At 42.1% G+C, this 15398-nt stretch overlaps 1 protein-coding gene across 1 annotated transcript in view; it reads right to left on the bottom strand.

Annotated features, from left to right (window-relative positions):
• LOC125436421 (leucyl and cystinyl aminopeptidase) overlaps positions 1-15256 on the bottom strand; it is a 63375-nt gene extending 48119 nt beyond the window's left edge. Inside the window, exon 1 of the mRNA XM_048503394.1 lies at positions 15116-15256. Coding sequence (XP_048359351.1) covers positions 15116-15137 — 22 coding nt within the window. The 5' untranslated portion in view covers positions 15138-15256. The remainder of the gene's footprint in view (positions 1-15115) is intronic.
• Positions 15257-15398: the final 142 nt, after the last annotated feature.

The following is a 15398-nucleotide window of genomic DNA, read 5'->3' as shown; positions in this document are numbered from 1 at the left end:
CATGGAGCTGGGCATACAAACTAGTGAACTGTTCATAAAAAGGGTCACATTGTACTTACAGTGGAATCTTGGTTTTTGCCGGTAATCCGTCCGGTGACTATCGGCGAAAACCGAAACTGACAAAAACTGAGGCTACGGTGTCTATGCTGGCGCAATGCAAACAGCGCAACCAATTTATGCAAACGTCGTCTCAGATTTCATCGGCAAGCCGACGAAATCCAAGGCAACCAACGAAAAGCGAGGTAAAAAATGGCTGGCGAAGATTGGCGAAAAGTGAAATCGGTGAAAACCCAAGTTCCACTGTATGGAACTCCTTTACCTGAAAATGTCCCTCAGTTTTAATTGAAGTAACATAGCATCCAGAGCCCTCCGGGGTGGGCGGTATAAAAGTTAAATAAATAAATAAATAAATAGATAGATAGATAAATAAATAAATAGATAGATAAATAAATAAATAAATAATCACTTGATCCTATAAAAATATTGCATCTATGAAATTAGGCAGGCTATACAAACGTAGGTTTAGCAGAGCTACATTATCACATAGTTTTCCTAATAAAAGGATGGTTTTAGTTCTGTGCAGTTTCCATTTCATTAACAGCGCAAAACAGCTATGACTTGCTACTGATGTGCTCAGAAATGGAGGTTCGTATCAGGGATAACTTAGAGGCACTCTCTGACATGCCTGCAGTCATAAGCTTCAACAGTAGGGAGAAGCAGTGAAAGCAAAGAGAGTGTGCACAATCTGAAATGAAGCAATTGAAGCTACATTTCTCACCTCCCCAGGAAAAATAACAACTACTTAATTTAATTCTCATTGGTGTCACAATTTTAAAGTGACCACACACAAAAAAAATCTCATGGCCATGCAGTTCTGGATACATTTTTGTGCCAGCTTTCAGCTCTGTAAAGAACTATTTAAGTTCCTAAACTTCATGAAGAACTCCTGTGCTGTTTCTAAAGGATTCTTCTGAAAGCATTCTCTAGTTAATGATGCAAGATACATTTTGGGGTAAATTGGGATAAAGAAGCCGGCATTACCATTTCCCTAGGAACAATCTAGTGGACTTTAATCTGCTATTTTATCTAGAATTACATGTAAGAAATGATAAAGGCCAGGTTTTTGGCCTTTAATACTATCTGATGTCCTTTTACAAAAATAACTTTTCAGGACCTCAGAAGATGAGACAACAACTTCTAAATTTAAACCATGAACAACTTTTGCAATCAGACAGTATTACCAACAGAGATTTCTTCTTTTAAAAGTATATCTGTAGCTTATATGAGACTGTCTGCTTGAAAGTAGAACTTCTGGACCTACAAAATTATAGTGCTGCAAGTACACTGACTGTTGTACAACTCCCTTTTAAATGTTTGTTACTTTTATAGCATTTAATGGATATGCCAATGAAGGTGGATTTGATTTGATTAGTGCAGCAAGTGAGAATTGCTTTACAAATATCCCTCAATTCAGCTAAAACCAGGGTTGCCAACCCCAAGCTAGGAAATTCCTGGAAATCTGGGCCAGGGGATTGTTTGGAGAGACAGCTTAGCAAGATATAATGCCATCGAATCTACCCTCTAAGGAAACCATTTTGTGTATGGGAACTGATCTCTATACAACTGGAGATCAACTGTAATTCTGTGAGATCTCCAGGGTCCACCTGGAGGTTGGCAATCCTACCTAAAACCCCAGTAGAACATATAAATTATTGAGTTCCAGAGTGGTGCAGCGGTTAAGAGCAATGGACTCCAATCTGATGAACCAGGTTTGATTCCCCACTTGTACACCTGAAACCTGTTTGGTGACCTTGGTCCAGTCACAGTTCTCTCAGAACTCTCAGCCCCACCTACCTCATGAGGTGTCTGTTGTGGGAAGAGGAAGGGAAGAAGTTTGTAAGCTGCTCTGAGATTCCTTATGGTTGCGAAAATTAGGGTATAAATCCAGACTCTTTTCCTTCTTCTACATTATACCCACACACTCATTTCTGAAGTGCTTATTTTGTTTCCTGAAGTTCACTGATCAGGAGGCACAACTCTTATCAGTTATACAAATATACTTGCAAAAAAAGTGAACTCTTTTACGGGGGGGGGGGGGGCACATATTTTATAAGATCTGAATCATCACTATATGCAAGGCAATGCTGCCACAAATTAACACCAGCCAGTATCCCTCCCCAACATGCTATACTTGCACATTTAATTAGTACAAGGCATGTCCAAAAAAAGGCATTTCAATGAATGCCAGATGTTGCCTACCGGTTTGGAAGACATCAGATTTGCATCTTGATTTATTTAAATGTCCCTATCCCAATTTTCTCCCCACTGGAGAGTCAATGTAGCTTCCAAAGAAACTCAAATATAATTCAGACAAATAATAAAAATTGGTTGATCCAATTCTAACTCTTGGGTTGCTCCTGGATCCACTCAGCCAGCTCACTCAGGGCAACAGGCTGTGTGAGCCTTGGGATAAGAGTCAAGAGTGCTTCAACTCACACTAAAAGGTTGCATCTCTGGGCGTGCACAGATTTAAGTACCTGCAACAGGAAGGGAAACAGAAGCTCAACACTGAGTTTATTCAGTTTGCACACAGCTAAAGATTACCCTTCCCTTTCTGATCCTTTGGGACAAATTATCCTACTTTCTAAAAACCTATTGCTTCCTCAGTGGCAAAGCTAATCCACAGAATCTCTCGACAATAATTTTGCACATATTTATACCTCAGAATTTGCAGTGCATGGTGGCCCTCCCCAAAATAAACACTTGACTGACAGCTGTGGGAGGAAGCAAGGTATGCTGCTATGCACAGGGTGCCTATGGTTTTACCACAGTTTCTGGCAGTTCCTAGAGAGGACTGATGTCACTTCTGAGTTTCACCAAGAAGTGGCATCAAGCTGTCAACAACTGCAACTTTTTTTCTCCCATGGGCTGCTTGAGTGCCAGAAGGCAATATTGAACTTTCTTCCAGAAAACAAAAGGAATTAGACTGCAAGGCTTTGAGTTCTTTTTAAAAAACTACCATAATTACAACAACACCTAACCTCTGTACATATTTGACCTAGACAGAAATTATTTAGGATATATTGTACAAAGTGTATACCATATATACTTGCCTATAAGTCGACTTTTTCAGCACATTTTTGTGCTGAAAAAGCCCCCCTCGACTTATATGCAAGTGAGGCGTATTTTAAAAAATATTTTAGGGTTTTTACTTTATCGGCCACCAGGGGGCGCAGTTTTTAGGCTAGCGGCACCAAAATTTCAGGGTATCATCAGGTGACACTCCTGATGATAACAACAGCCAGGTTTGGTAAAGTTTGGTTCAGGGGGTCCAAAGTTATGGACCCCCAAAGGGATGCCCCATCCCGCATTGTTTCCAATGGGAGCTAATAGTAGATGGGGCTACATTTTGAGGGTCCATAACTTTGGACCCCTTGAACCAAACTTCACTAAACCTGGGTGGTATCATCAGGATAATCTCTTGCTGATACCAGCTAGGTTTGGTAATGTTTGGTTCAGGGGGTCCAAAGTTATGGATCCACAAAGTGGGTGCTCCCATCCCCCATTGTTTCCAATGGAAGCTAATAATAGATGGGCTACCTTTTTGAGGGTCCATAACTTTAGACCTACTGAACCAACCTTCACCAAACCTGGATGGTATCATTAGGGGGGGTCTCCTAAAGATACTCTGAAATGTTGGTACTGCTATCATAAACATTCCTCCCCTGACAGGCACCCTCAAATTTTCCCCAGATTCTCTCTTTAAATCACCCCCCCCCCTTTTGTGAGTGGATTTAAAGGGAGAATCAGGGCTTAGCAGTAGCTGCTGCATTTCCCACCATCAACTTATACACGAGTCAATAAGTTTTCCCAGTTTTTTGTGGTAAAATTAGGTGCCTTGACTTATATGTGGGTCGACTTATACACAAGCATATATGGTAGACTGAATGTCTCCATTTATTGATGCTACAGGAGCAGTTTGATAGGAAACTTGCCACAAAACTCTTCTAGTTGGACACTAATAAATCCTTTCTGAAGTGCTTGTTGATATACTGTGTGAACGAAGGCTAAGCACACAGTCATCCACCATAGTTCATCTGGCATCAGCAAGCCTGAGTACGATTTATATTAAGCATCTAGGAACCATTGGGAATACTGTAGGAGTGGGAGAAGTAAACTATGTAGTAATTTGCAATATGCAATTTGGATATTAGACCTAAACTGGATCTATAGGCAGCATTCAAAAAACCTGCCTCTTCTCCATGTGATTTACAGATAGCCTAGACAATGCGCATGCAGACCCACGCATGCTACACATACAGTTCTAAAAACTGGCTAGAATCTCCCACTGTCAGGAGGAGATGGCTGAGAATTTTAAAAAAGAGTCAATTATTTTCATGCATACTACAGAAGCATTTTAATGAAGTACAATATGCATTACAGTATCATTTGGTGATGAGTGCCTTCAAGAGGTGCACAGATAGGAGACACAATTTTCTAGAACTGCCACCCTGCTGGAATTCTCCCAGAATCTGATCTCCAAATTACAGAGGTTAGTTCCCCAGGAGGAAATGGCAGCTTTGAAAAACAGACTCTGGATCATATCCCCACTGAGCTCCTAAGCACTGCTCCCAAATCTATAGGCAGCCCTATTTTATACTGCAGCCTACAGGCAGTCACACTTTATGCAGAACATTTAGTTTGGGCTAAGCCCACAGGACACAGGAAGCCCACAGGAAGCAGGAATTCAGACATTTCCAGAGCATAGCACCAGAATGGAGGCTTATTCTTCAGAGGAACATTCACTTGCATCATTCTGGGACATGATCTACTAAACTCTGCCTGACATAATGTAAAAGGCCAACTCTCTTCTGCCTCCTAATACTGTGAATATTCCAGAGGAATGGATATGTGGAAGGATCTGCTTGTCTTGCATGGACAAGAAGAAAACCAGACACCTCTCTCACCTCTAAGGATAGAGATTTCTCATTTCATTCTCCTGCGGGATGAAAGCAAGCCACCACAGGTTCATATGGCTAGAAAGGATCTAGAGTGGTACCTCTCATCTTCCGCTTCAACTTTTCCAACACAGAGGGTATTGGTAAGAAATCTAAGCTACTTTCAACCTGATCTTCATTAACAATGGTAGATTGCAAAAGGAAGATTCCTCCTCACCGATAGTATACTTTGAAAAGAAAAGCCTCTGTAATATGGATGAAAAATAAAATAAATAAATAAATTTAGCAGCTAGAACACTTGTAGTTGAAGGATGTGAATGACTACATGTGTCATTGTTTTTCTGCTAGACCTGTCCCACAATGTTAGAATTTTGGGGCTAATTTGACACAGATGACCCATTTCTTCATGTCACTGACCAAGGATTTTGTAACCTGATGATAGTGCAAATTCTACAGATTTTGTCTTACTCTGAAGGCCTGCAGGAAATGTAATTACATGAAATGGCTTGGATAGTAACTGCAGATGTGTAGGTTGCCATGTGTTTCCACTAAAATAGTGGTTATATGCACCTCAGATTTACTGTGATGTCCAGAAACTGAATCCGTTCCATCAAGTATACTACATTTAGGTTAATGTCAATAGGAAAATCACTGAAGTCCTAGAGGGATTTCTCAAGCGCGTACTTCCTATGATGGGCTTTGATGGTACATCTCAGGAGAGGTGCTCTAGGACAGGTGCTGGGGAAGTATTGTTTTATATCAAGTATAAATATGTAAAAATAACATAAAGCCACAAAATAGTCCCCGGCAAGGACGAATTGTTACAGTAGCCAGGTGTGCCATGGGAAGACCAGGGATAGCATTCTTGATGCCTTGCAGCCCATTTTCGTGCAACGGTATTACTTCTGTGGTTGCCAGAATAATTATTTTATCTTCTTCTGAAAGCTTGTAAGATAGGAAGTTTGGGTACTCAACAAACTACAAACTAGAGTCAGAGGGTCCAACAATGGAGGCTGCATAGCCAGGAACCCTGCTAATAATGTAACTGCTTGAGATAATACAATGTCCAAGATTACCACTTGCAGAATTTTCAGTAGTTGATAAAAGAAGTCCCTGGTTAGGGCTCTTGAGGAATATCTACGTCTGCAGGGCTCAGTTCATTTTAGCATTTCTCAGCAGGGTACAAGCATAATGCCTTGCACAATGCAATAAAAAGCAACTTTTGCCTTCTTGTGTAATCCAATTTACCAGCCTTTTAACCTATTAGGTCACAACGTTCTCTGAGAATACAGACAGCATCACAGTAGTCAAATTATGACATTACACCACATAAGTAATCTGATTTGCCAATTTACTGATTACTTAAATTCAGTTGATCTGGCCATGCTGATCCATGCTTCTGTAACCTAATGATTGGATCACTGCAATGAGCTCTATATGGGACTGTCCTTGAAGATAACATAAACTACAACAGGTCCAGAATGTGGCAGGCTGACTGTTGTCAGGGGCTAGCTGCAGGACACATACATTACTCATTTTGAAACAATTACATTGGCTGCCAGTCTATTTCTGAGTCCAGTTCAAGCTGCTGGTTATAACCTTTAAAGTATTTCATGAGCTGAGAACACATATCTGAAGGATTGTCTCTTGCCATATGTCCCTATCCACTATACAGTAATCGGACAGCCATCTGTTGCCTATCCCACCACTTAGGGTGGCCCATCTGGCATCGATCAGAGCCTGGGCCCTTTTCCACCATGGTTCTGGCACTGTGTAATGGGCTCCCTGAATAGGTGAGAGGGGCTCCTCCCTGGAAATTTTCAGGAGGCACTGCAAGGCCTGCCAATTTGCCAGTGTTTTTGAGGGGGTTTGAATGGCATACATCTTTTTAAGGGGGGGAGGAGGATTTTGGGCATGTTATTTTACCTCTAGTTTTAGTCAGGGATGTTTTAACTATTATTATATAAGTCGCCTTGAACCAAGAGGAAAGGCAGGATGTGTTTTAATAAATAAAATAATAAATAAATTGTATTGGTTGCATATCACACATAAGGGTTTTTCTGTACAGGGAGGGAGACCTGACCAGATTCACTCACCATTGTTTCAGAAATGGAGGCTGAGGAGGGAAAGGGAGAGGCTGCCAGTTTGCTTCCTGTGTCTTTTTGCAGTCCTGAAGGTGAAGAAAGATTGTAGTTTCCTCAGCTTCAAAGGGCTAGAACCTCATTAAAGGTACAAGCTTGTCGATGCAAACCCTGGAAACACAGTCTTGCCCTAGTCATTGCATGCAACATGTGGAAGAAAGTTCCCCACTATTGGACAGGGACAGAAATACCACTTATGTACCTAGAAACCAGGAGCAGTAATGATGATAGAACAATAGTGAACAATGCTAACTTGTGAGTATAGCCCTGAACTGTTGTTGCTTCTCTGTGGACACTAGCATGTTGTACATGGTGTGTGTGTTGTTTCAGTGTTTCTGGGGCAATCCTCCCCTGTAGCAGGAAGTTTGATGAATACTCTATCTGATAGACACGGAGGTGGGATTTTTAAAGATGACTAGTATCTGCCAAAGATGCTTGCTGCCAATCTAACCTCCCTAGAAGTCCAAGAGCTGACAATGCAAAGGACTTTATTTTCCCCACCTCTTCTCTCACACTGTTCAATACCAGATTAAGGAGGAATAAAACTGCATGCTTGTCTAAAATATTACAGAAAAAGGAAATCTACCCAGCTTGGATAATAGAGACATTATTAGAAGAAAGTAATGAGTTATGTCTGTTGCAACTAACTCTGCCTGGTTGTTCAGTCTTCCACCAACCCCTATGTCAGCTCCTTACAAATGACCGGGGAGGAAGGGTTCCAATTATCCTCCATGATCTCTTCAATTTCTACAGACACTCAGTACAATCTGCAGCTGGCATTGACTCCTTATGTATGTATTATATACTCCTTATATTATGGACAAAGGACTGATGGTGACAGACTACAGAGGAAAAGTTAATTTGAAAGTGCAGTTCTGTCAGAGGCATTATTGTTTATATTCAGAGTGAGGCACAGAAGGCCTTGGGAACAAAAGCCACCTGATTGGTTGTGGCATCCTGCACTCTGATTGGCTAAAAAACTTGATGATGCAGAGAGGGAGGGGATATCTTCCTGTGAAGAACAACCTGGGAAGCTGTTGGATCTGAATGTCTAGGTCTAGGAGTTAAGAGCTAATTGCCTTGGTTGTGCTGAATCGCCTCTGAGGACAGTAGCCAGAGTGTGAAAAACTTACTAACTCTACTGTTGACAGCTGGTGTGCTGTGTGTTAAGCAAATAATATACACAGACTGATTGAACTGGTGGTGGATTATTGAGGGGTCCAGGCTGAGGGGCCATATAAATAACCAGGAATGAATATATCTTCTAGTGAGGGGAGAAGAATGCCTGTCACCCTTAGCCTACTCTAGTATATAGGGTTTTGCTTTATTTTCCTCAAGAGAGTGTTTTAGTTTCAGGACTTTCTAACAGTGAGGCTTGTGAGGATACTGAATACGTGTACCAACCTGAGATAGACCCTCAATGTGTCATTCATTAGCCAGAAAAACATAAGTAACTGTATCATCTATGAAACTGAATAACATCTAAGCTAACTGAAACTGAACAAACTCATTAAGCCTGTGCCTGAAAACCAAATACTGAATCTCTGTGTCAAAGCTTTTTGTGTGTCTACATATTTCTTCTTCCTAATCCACCACTTATCTCTATTTCCTTTTCCCATCTCCTCTCTGTTAATAAACCTTTTATTTATTTATTTATTGTTTCGTCTTATATATCGCCCGATCCCCGAAGGGGATCTGTTTACGTTTTACGTTATTCTGTTTACGTTTTAAATCTGCCTCAGTATTATTATGTTGTACCTTATTAAGGGGTTTGCCTAGAAAAGTTACAATAACAGTCATCCTTCACCTTCTGGGATAGGTACAGGGCTGAGGGAAAGTGCTTCTGTTTCACCTTATGCTACCATTCCTTAAGCACTCAGTCCCTGAAGGGAAAATTTGACAATCAGGGTCAGAGAGTGGTTTCCCTGCCTGAAGAAGTTAAGAAGGTGAGGGGATTCATCTCATCAGATTAGGCATTCTGTTTGATCACAGGCCATCTACTTCAGCAGTGGACACCCTCTCTAAGTTGGCAGAGGTGTTCTTAGATGTGGAATTCTGTTTTGAGTGGTTTCAACATACATGCTGAATATTCCTGGCCAGGGCTGGTCCAGGATTTTATAGCCTCTTTGGCTGCCTTGGGCCTCTCTCGAATTGTGATGGGTTCAACACATGAAAGAAACCACATCTTGGATGTAATCTTTTGCACTGCATCTCTAAGGGCCAGTCTTGTTTTAGGGTTAGAGATTCAGCCTGTACTGTGATCTGACCATTACCTACTGAAGGTAAGGGTAAATATGGCACAGATACCCTGCAAAAAGGGCCTTTAATTAAAATGGTTGCCCACAGGCTCATGAATTCTTTAAGATTCCAATATGCTTGGGCAGGGGGGTTCAAAATACATTCTTTCTTGAGGATAAGGTGGGAGTTTAGAAGGTGAAGCTCCTAAAAGCTATTGAAAACACTGCTCCTCATCAGCTTCCCCAGAAGACAGCCCCACGGGTTACCATAGGGCTGAGTAAACAAAAGATCTGCAGGAAAAAAATCTGAAGTAGATAATGCCATTCTATTGAGGTGTTTGGAGGCAGAAGCAGGTATCTGAAGATGTGTCTTGAACTGGTTTAAATCATTATTCATAGATCAGACTCAAAAGATTGTCATTGGAAACCAGGTATCTTCAGTATGGGAGCTGACTTGTAGGGTTCCACAGGGCACACACAATCTTATCCCCATGTTACACACAGGGCACACACAATCTTATCCCCATGTTACTCAATGTAAATTTAATATCTATGTAAATTTGTAGCTTTGAAATTGGATGACATCAATATGCTGATGACACCCAACTTTATATCTCTTTAGTTAGATCTCCTGAGATGTGACAGAGGTCCTGGGCCACTACTAAAAGAAAAGCAATTAAAACAAAAGCAATTAAAACTGGGCTTGGACAATACAGAAAAAAATGCTGATTGGAAGGCAGAGATCTTGAAGGACAATGACAGGGTTCAGGTGACTTTTGCTGACTCTGTTAAAAGTTAAGAAATTATACTGGATAAGTATTATTGCTGGAAAAGCAAGTTAGTGGCACTGCAAAAACCATTTTCTTCTAACTCAGTCTAGCCCAGGGGTAGGGAACCTGCGGCTCTCCAGATGTTCAGGAACTACAATTCCCATCAGCCCCTACCAGCATGGCCAATTGGCCATACTGGTAGGGGCTGATGGGAATTGTAGTTCCTGAACATCTGGAGAGCCGCAGGTTCCCTACCCCTGGTCTAGCCTATAAGATGGCTCTCTACCTTGATACAGCTGATCTAACCACCTGGATCTAACCACAGTAACAAGACTGGACTATCGTAAAGCATTCTACATGGGTCTACCCTTGAAGGAAACCTGGAGATTCCAGTCAGTGCATAATACCACAGCTCAGTTAATATCAGGAGCTAGGCAGAGCATGCATATCGCTGCCATTCTGCAGTCACTCCCTTGGCAGGCTTAATTCAAGGTATTGGCTATTACATAAAAAGCCCTTCATGGCCTCAGACCCTCATATCTGCAGGACAGCCTCCTCCCCGTTCCACCATGACAGCTTTGCTCATCTGGGTGGCACCTTTTGCAGGTGCCATCATTCAACTGGGCAAAATCAACAATTGATTGTACACATGCATTCTCTGTTATGCACCCCCCACCCCCCACCATCTTACTGAAGGGTATCCCTGATGAGATTAGAAAGGCTCCCACTCTCTTGGCTTTCTGCACAATATGCAAAACTGCATTATTCAGGAGGGCTTTTTGCACTGGTAATAGAGCTATACAGTAATTAAATGGTTCAGTAAAATGCTTTGGTAGAGACATAGGGACAGTAGACTATATGACCATGTATAGTACTTACTGTCTATTGCTGCAAGTATGTTTTTATTAGGAAATGTCTGCATCATTTAACATCTCACATTTCATCGAATCATAGAGTTGGAAGTGAACATCAAGTCCAACCCCCTGCAATGCAGGAACACATAATCAAAGCACTCTTGACAGATAGCCATTCAGCCTCTGTTTAGAAACTTCTAAAGAAAGAGACTCCACCACACTCCAAGGTAGTGCATTTCACTGTCGAACAGACCTTACTGTCAGGAAGTTTTTCCTGATGTTTAGGTGGAATCTCTTTTCCTTTACCTTGAACCAATTACTCCTGGTCCTAGTCTCTGGAGAAGCAGAAAACAAGCTCACCAACATGACATCCCTTCAAATATCTAAACATGGCTATCATGTCACCTCTTAACCTTCTCTTCACCAGACTAAACATACCCAGCTCCCTAAGTCTCTCCTCATAGGGCATGGATTCCAGACCTTTTACCATGTTGGTTGCCCTCCTCTGGACCCATTCCAGGTTGTCAATGTCCTTCTTGAATTGTGGTGCCCAGAACTGAACACAATATTCCAGGTGAGATCTAACCAATGCAGAATAGAGAGGTACAATTACATCCCTCTATCTAGACACTATACTATGGATACAGCCCAGAATCACATTGGCTTTCTTGGTCACTGCATCACACTGCTGACTCATGTTCAGTTTGTGGTCTACTAAGACTCCCAGATCCCTTTCGCATAAAAATTTGTCAAGCCAGGTGTTATCCATCCTATATCTGTGCATTTCATTTTTTCTGCCTAAGTGGAGTATCTTACATTTATCTCTGTTGAAATTCATTTTGTTTGTTTTGGCCCAGCTCTCTAATTTATCCAGGTAACTTGGAATTCTGACTCTGTCCTCTGCGGTATTAGCTACCCCTCCTATTTTGGCGTCATCTGCAAATTTGATTAACATGTCCTCTATTCTATCATCCAAGTCATTATAAAAATATTGAATAGCACTGGGCCCAGGACAGAACCCTGAGGCACCCCACTAGTCACTTCTCTCCAGGATGAAGATTAGCCATTGGTGAGCACACTTTGAGTTTGGTCAATCAACCATTTAGAAATCCATCTAATAGTACCATTGTCAAGTCCACATTTCACTAGCTCACTTGAAAGAATATTATGGGGCACCTTGCCAAAAGCTTTACTAAAATCAAGGTATGCTACGTCCACAGCATTCCCTCATCTACCAAGCTTGTCACTCTATCAAAAAAAGAGATAAGATTAGTCTGGCATAACTTGATAGTTAGTCTGGCATAAGATTAGTCTGGCATTAGTCTGGCAGAAACCCATGCTGATTTTTTGTGATCACAGTATTCCCTTCTAAGTGCTGACCGTCCGTCCGTGTAATAATCTGTTCCAGAATTTTCCCTGGTATTGATTTAGATCCTTATGATTCGTTTCAACTTTGTTTTAGATTTCTGCAGTCCAAATCCTATCACATTGTAAATTGGATGTTCTAATCTGTTCATCGTGTTAACTTACAATGTATAATCTTTTCTGAGTTTCAGTGAGAAAGGCGGACTATAAATAATGTAAATAAAAATAAAGAAATTGCTCTGTAGATGAAATGCCACGGGAGAAAAGGCAAGCAGGAGGAGTGTTCAGACCTTCCCCCCAATCACCTATTCCTTCAAGTACCTCTAAATCAACATTTTTTAAAAAATGAGAGATACTGCTGAGTAATGAAAAATATTTCAAGCTCCTCCCCTCCCAACCTATACCAAGTTTTGTTCTGTCCCAGAAACAGCATATGAACTAGGAAGACCACCAAAAATTAAGCCACCAGCTAAGTAGCACAGAGACAAATCTTATGAAATAAAAGCTCTTTAAAAAACAGTCTAGAGCAGCTGTTCTCATGAGACCCTAGGAGATGCACAAGCTACTTAGCAGCAGCAGCTAGCTGCTAGTAAGCCGCCTTGTTAGAGACCCATGTGTTGATTATTTTTCCCTACCTGGGTTCCAAAACCCTAAGTCTGCTTACCTGGTGAGGTCACACATGCAGGGAAAACTGGTCCTTATCTCTCCTGTATGTGCTTCCACCCATACCATGCTACTTCACCAAATGCAGGCTTGAAAGAATGTATTTACAGAGATGACACAGTTCCATGCAAGAAGTGCAGACAGCCAAGCTGGTCCCCAAAGTATAAAAAGTCCAGGAGTCTTAATCAAATTATTAAAGGGCTAATCAAAACTATCACAAATTGAGCGAGCAAACTTTCAAGCTCTTCAGAACTCTTCTTCATGGTGGGTATGATGGAAAAAAGGGGGAGGGGAGTTGAACATTATTTGGGAATCATGGGCAAGCCTAACGGCTACCCCTTCTGCCTGATAGCTAGCCTCAATAAGAATTCAGGGGAGCTCAAAAATTTACTCACCAGTTTGTGAAACCTGAGTACAGGCCCTTAATAAAAATTGGTATTTTCTAATGCAAGATTTTATCCCCAGTATTCTCATGCATTCCATTTGAGCAACACATTGTTCATTACAGAATATAAACCCCAGGGCAGCTATGAAGAGGGAAAGGAATTCTGTGTTTAGTGTACTATGGTTTGGTTGTTGTTTTTGAGAAATATATCAACAAAACTGCAAAAAAAAGCAAATGCTGGATGAACATATCATAGTTGTCATTTTATCATTCAATTCTCTTCTTCAGTTAAACAAAATTGACCAAGATGCTAACAGCGCATTTCATTTTAAAATGCTAAAAAGTCACTGAAGGTTTTCAAGCTAGACACAAAACAGCCGCACCTGCTGCTTTATGCTAATTTAACATCCTGCCTCAAAAGACTTCCTCAAAACATCAGCTGGTGAGGAAAAGCTCCCTTTTTGCTCCAAAGCAGCTATGCATTTGTAAATGTGTATTACAGCCAGCTTAACTACAGCTGAATTATGGTAGAGAAAATAATTCTTGGATCTTTTCTTGTAAGAAAGTGTGTTGTAGATTGGAGCAAACTAAACTGCAATTGCTGTTCAGTCATAAAACTCATTATATGACCTTGGGCCAGTCACATGAACCATGAGGAAGGGCAGGGTAAAAATGTTTTAATAAATAAATGAATCTGTCTCTCAGTTTGATCTACCTCACAAAGCAGTTGGATAAAAGACTGCTCCTATGTATGCCATCCTGGAAGAAAGGCAGAACAACAACAGCCATTTGCAACACTACACCAAGAAGCCTGGTTCTCATGTAACTAGCATAAGAGTTTTGCTGTGCTATCCCAATAGTCTCAAATCGTCCCTCAGAAGTTTCACTTAAATAAGAATAAAAGACCCTGCTGACAACTCTGACACTTAAAAAAAGAGATGTTAAAAAGAGATGTTTCTAACTATGGGTTAACTTAACATTGCTGACTTAACAGCAATGATGATTGTAGTATGGTTTATATGCTCCAGATTCTAAGTAAAGAGGATTCAGAATCAGTTCATGTAGCTCTCACGGACTCCAACACCTCCAACTAACTTTTCTGGCCTAGTGGGGGGCATCCAGCCTCTCTCAAGCCTTCCCATCAGAAAGACGGCTCCTTCAAACAGGAGACAAACATAGATATGAACTCTCGGGCGCTGGAGTTGACTAGTCTGCGTGGTTCGCATGTGCTTTTCTGATGGGAAGGCCAACAAGTGGAAGTGTGGGTCACTTTAGCTTACACAGGTTCGGGTCGCTCCCGTCCCCCCAAAAACAAACTACTGAGCGCCCTCCTTTCTGAAAGGCTCGCATGGTAGAGGAGGAAGGGAGTTGAAGACTTCTTCACGTAAAGTGCTTGGGCCTCAATCGCAGCTCAGGTAAACAGACTTCCTTCCGCCAAACTTTCCCCTCCATGTGCAACCTTTACCATTTCACCGCGAGGGGCACGAGCGCGCTGCTTTCCTCGCTGCTTACTTCGGGGAGGGGGCCCTTGACCTTCACGCTGCCTCAAAGCTGTTCGGCCTTGCAGATGCAGCAAGTTTCCCTTTCCCCTGGCAGTGCCGGAATAGGCCCCCTCCTCACTCAGCAGCAACCTGAGGGTCAGTCGGTGGCCGCTGCAATAAAAAGCTCAGGCCGGCCGGAGCGAGCAGTCTCGTTGCAGCTTGCAGAGGAGAGGCCAGCAGAAGGGCTCGTTCTGTACTCACCGTTACTGGGGAAGGGCTCCATTTTCCTGCCGCCACCGAAAGCCCAAACAAGGCGGGTGGGACGCGCGCAGAAAAGCAGAACCCGCCGCTGCGGCTCCTCCTCACTCCGGAGCCTTTTTCCCCACCTCCTCTCGGGGCGGCAGTTGCAGTTTCATGATGCCTCGGCGGACGCGGCTGCCAGTCCAGCTCGCGTGGACCAGTTTCGTGCTGCACGAGTCGCTGCTGCTAATCGCAGAGCAGCAGCAACAACAACAGCCCCGACGACGGGAGCAGGAATAAGGCC

This window comes from Sphaerodactylus townsendi, linkage group LG07 (assembly GCF_021028975.2).
Source record: "Sphaerodactylus townsendi isolate TG3544 linkage group LG07, MPM_Stown_v2.3, whole genome shotgun sequence".
NCBI lineage: Eukaryota > Metazoa > Chordata > Lepidosauria > Squamata > Sphaerodactylidae > Sphaerodactylus > Sphaerodactylus townsendi.
The sequence above is the reverse complement of the archived record's forward strand: the minus strand, read 5'-3'. Positions and strand labels throughout refer to the sequence as shown.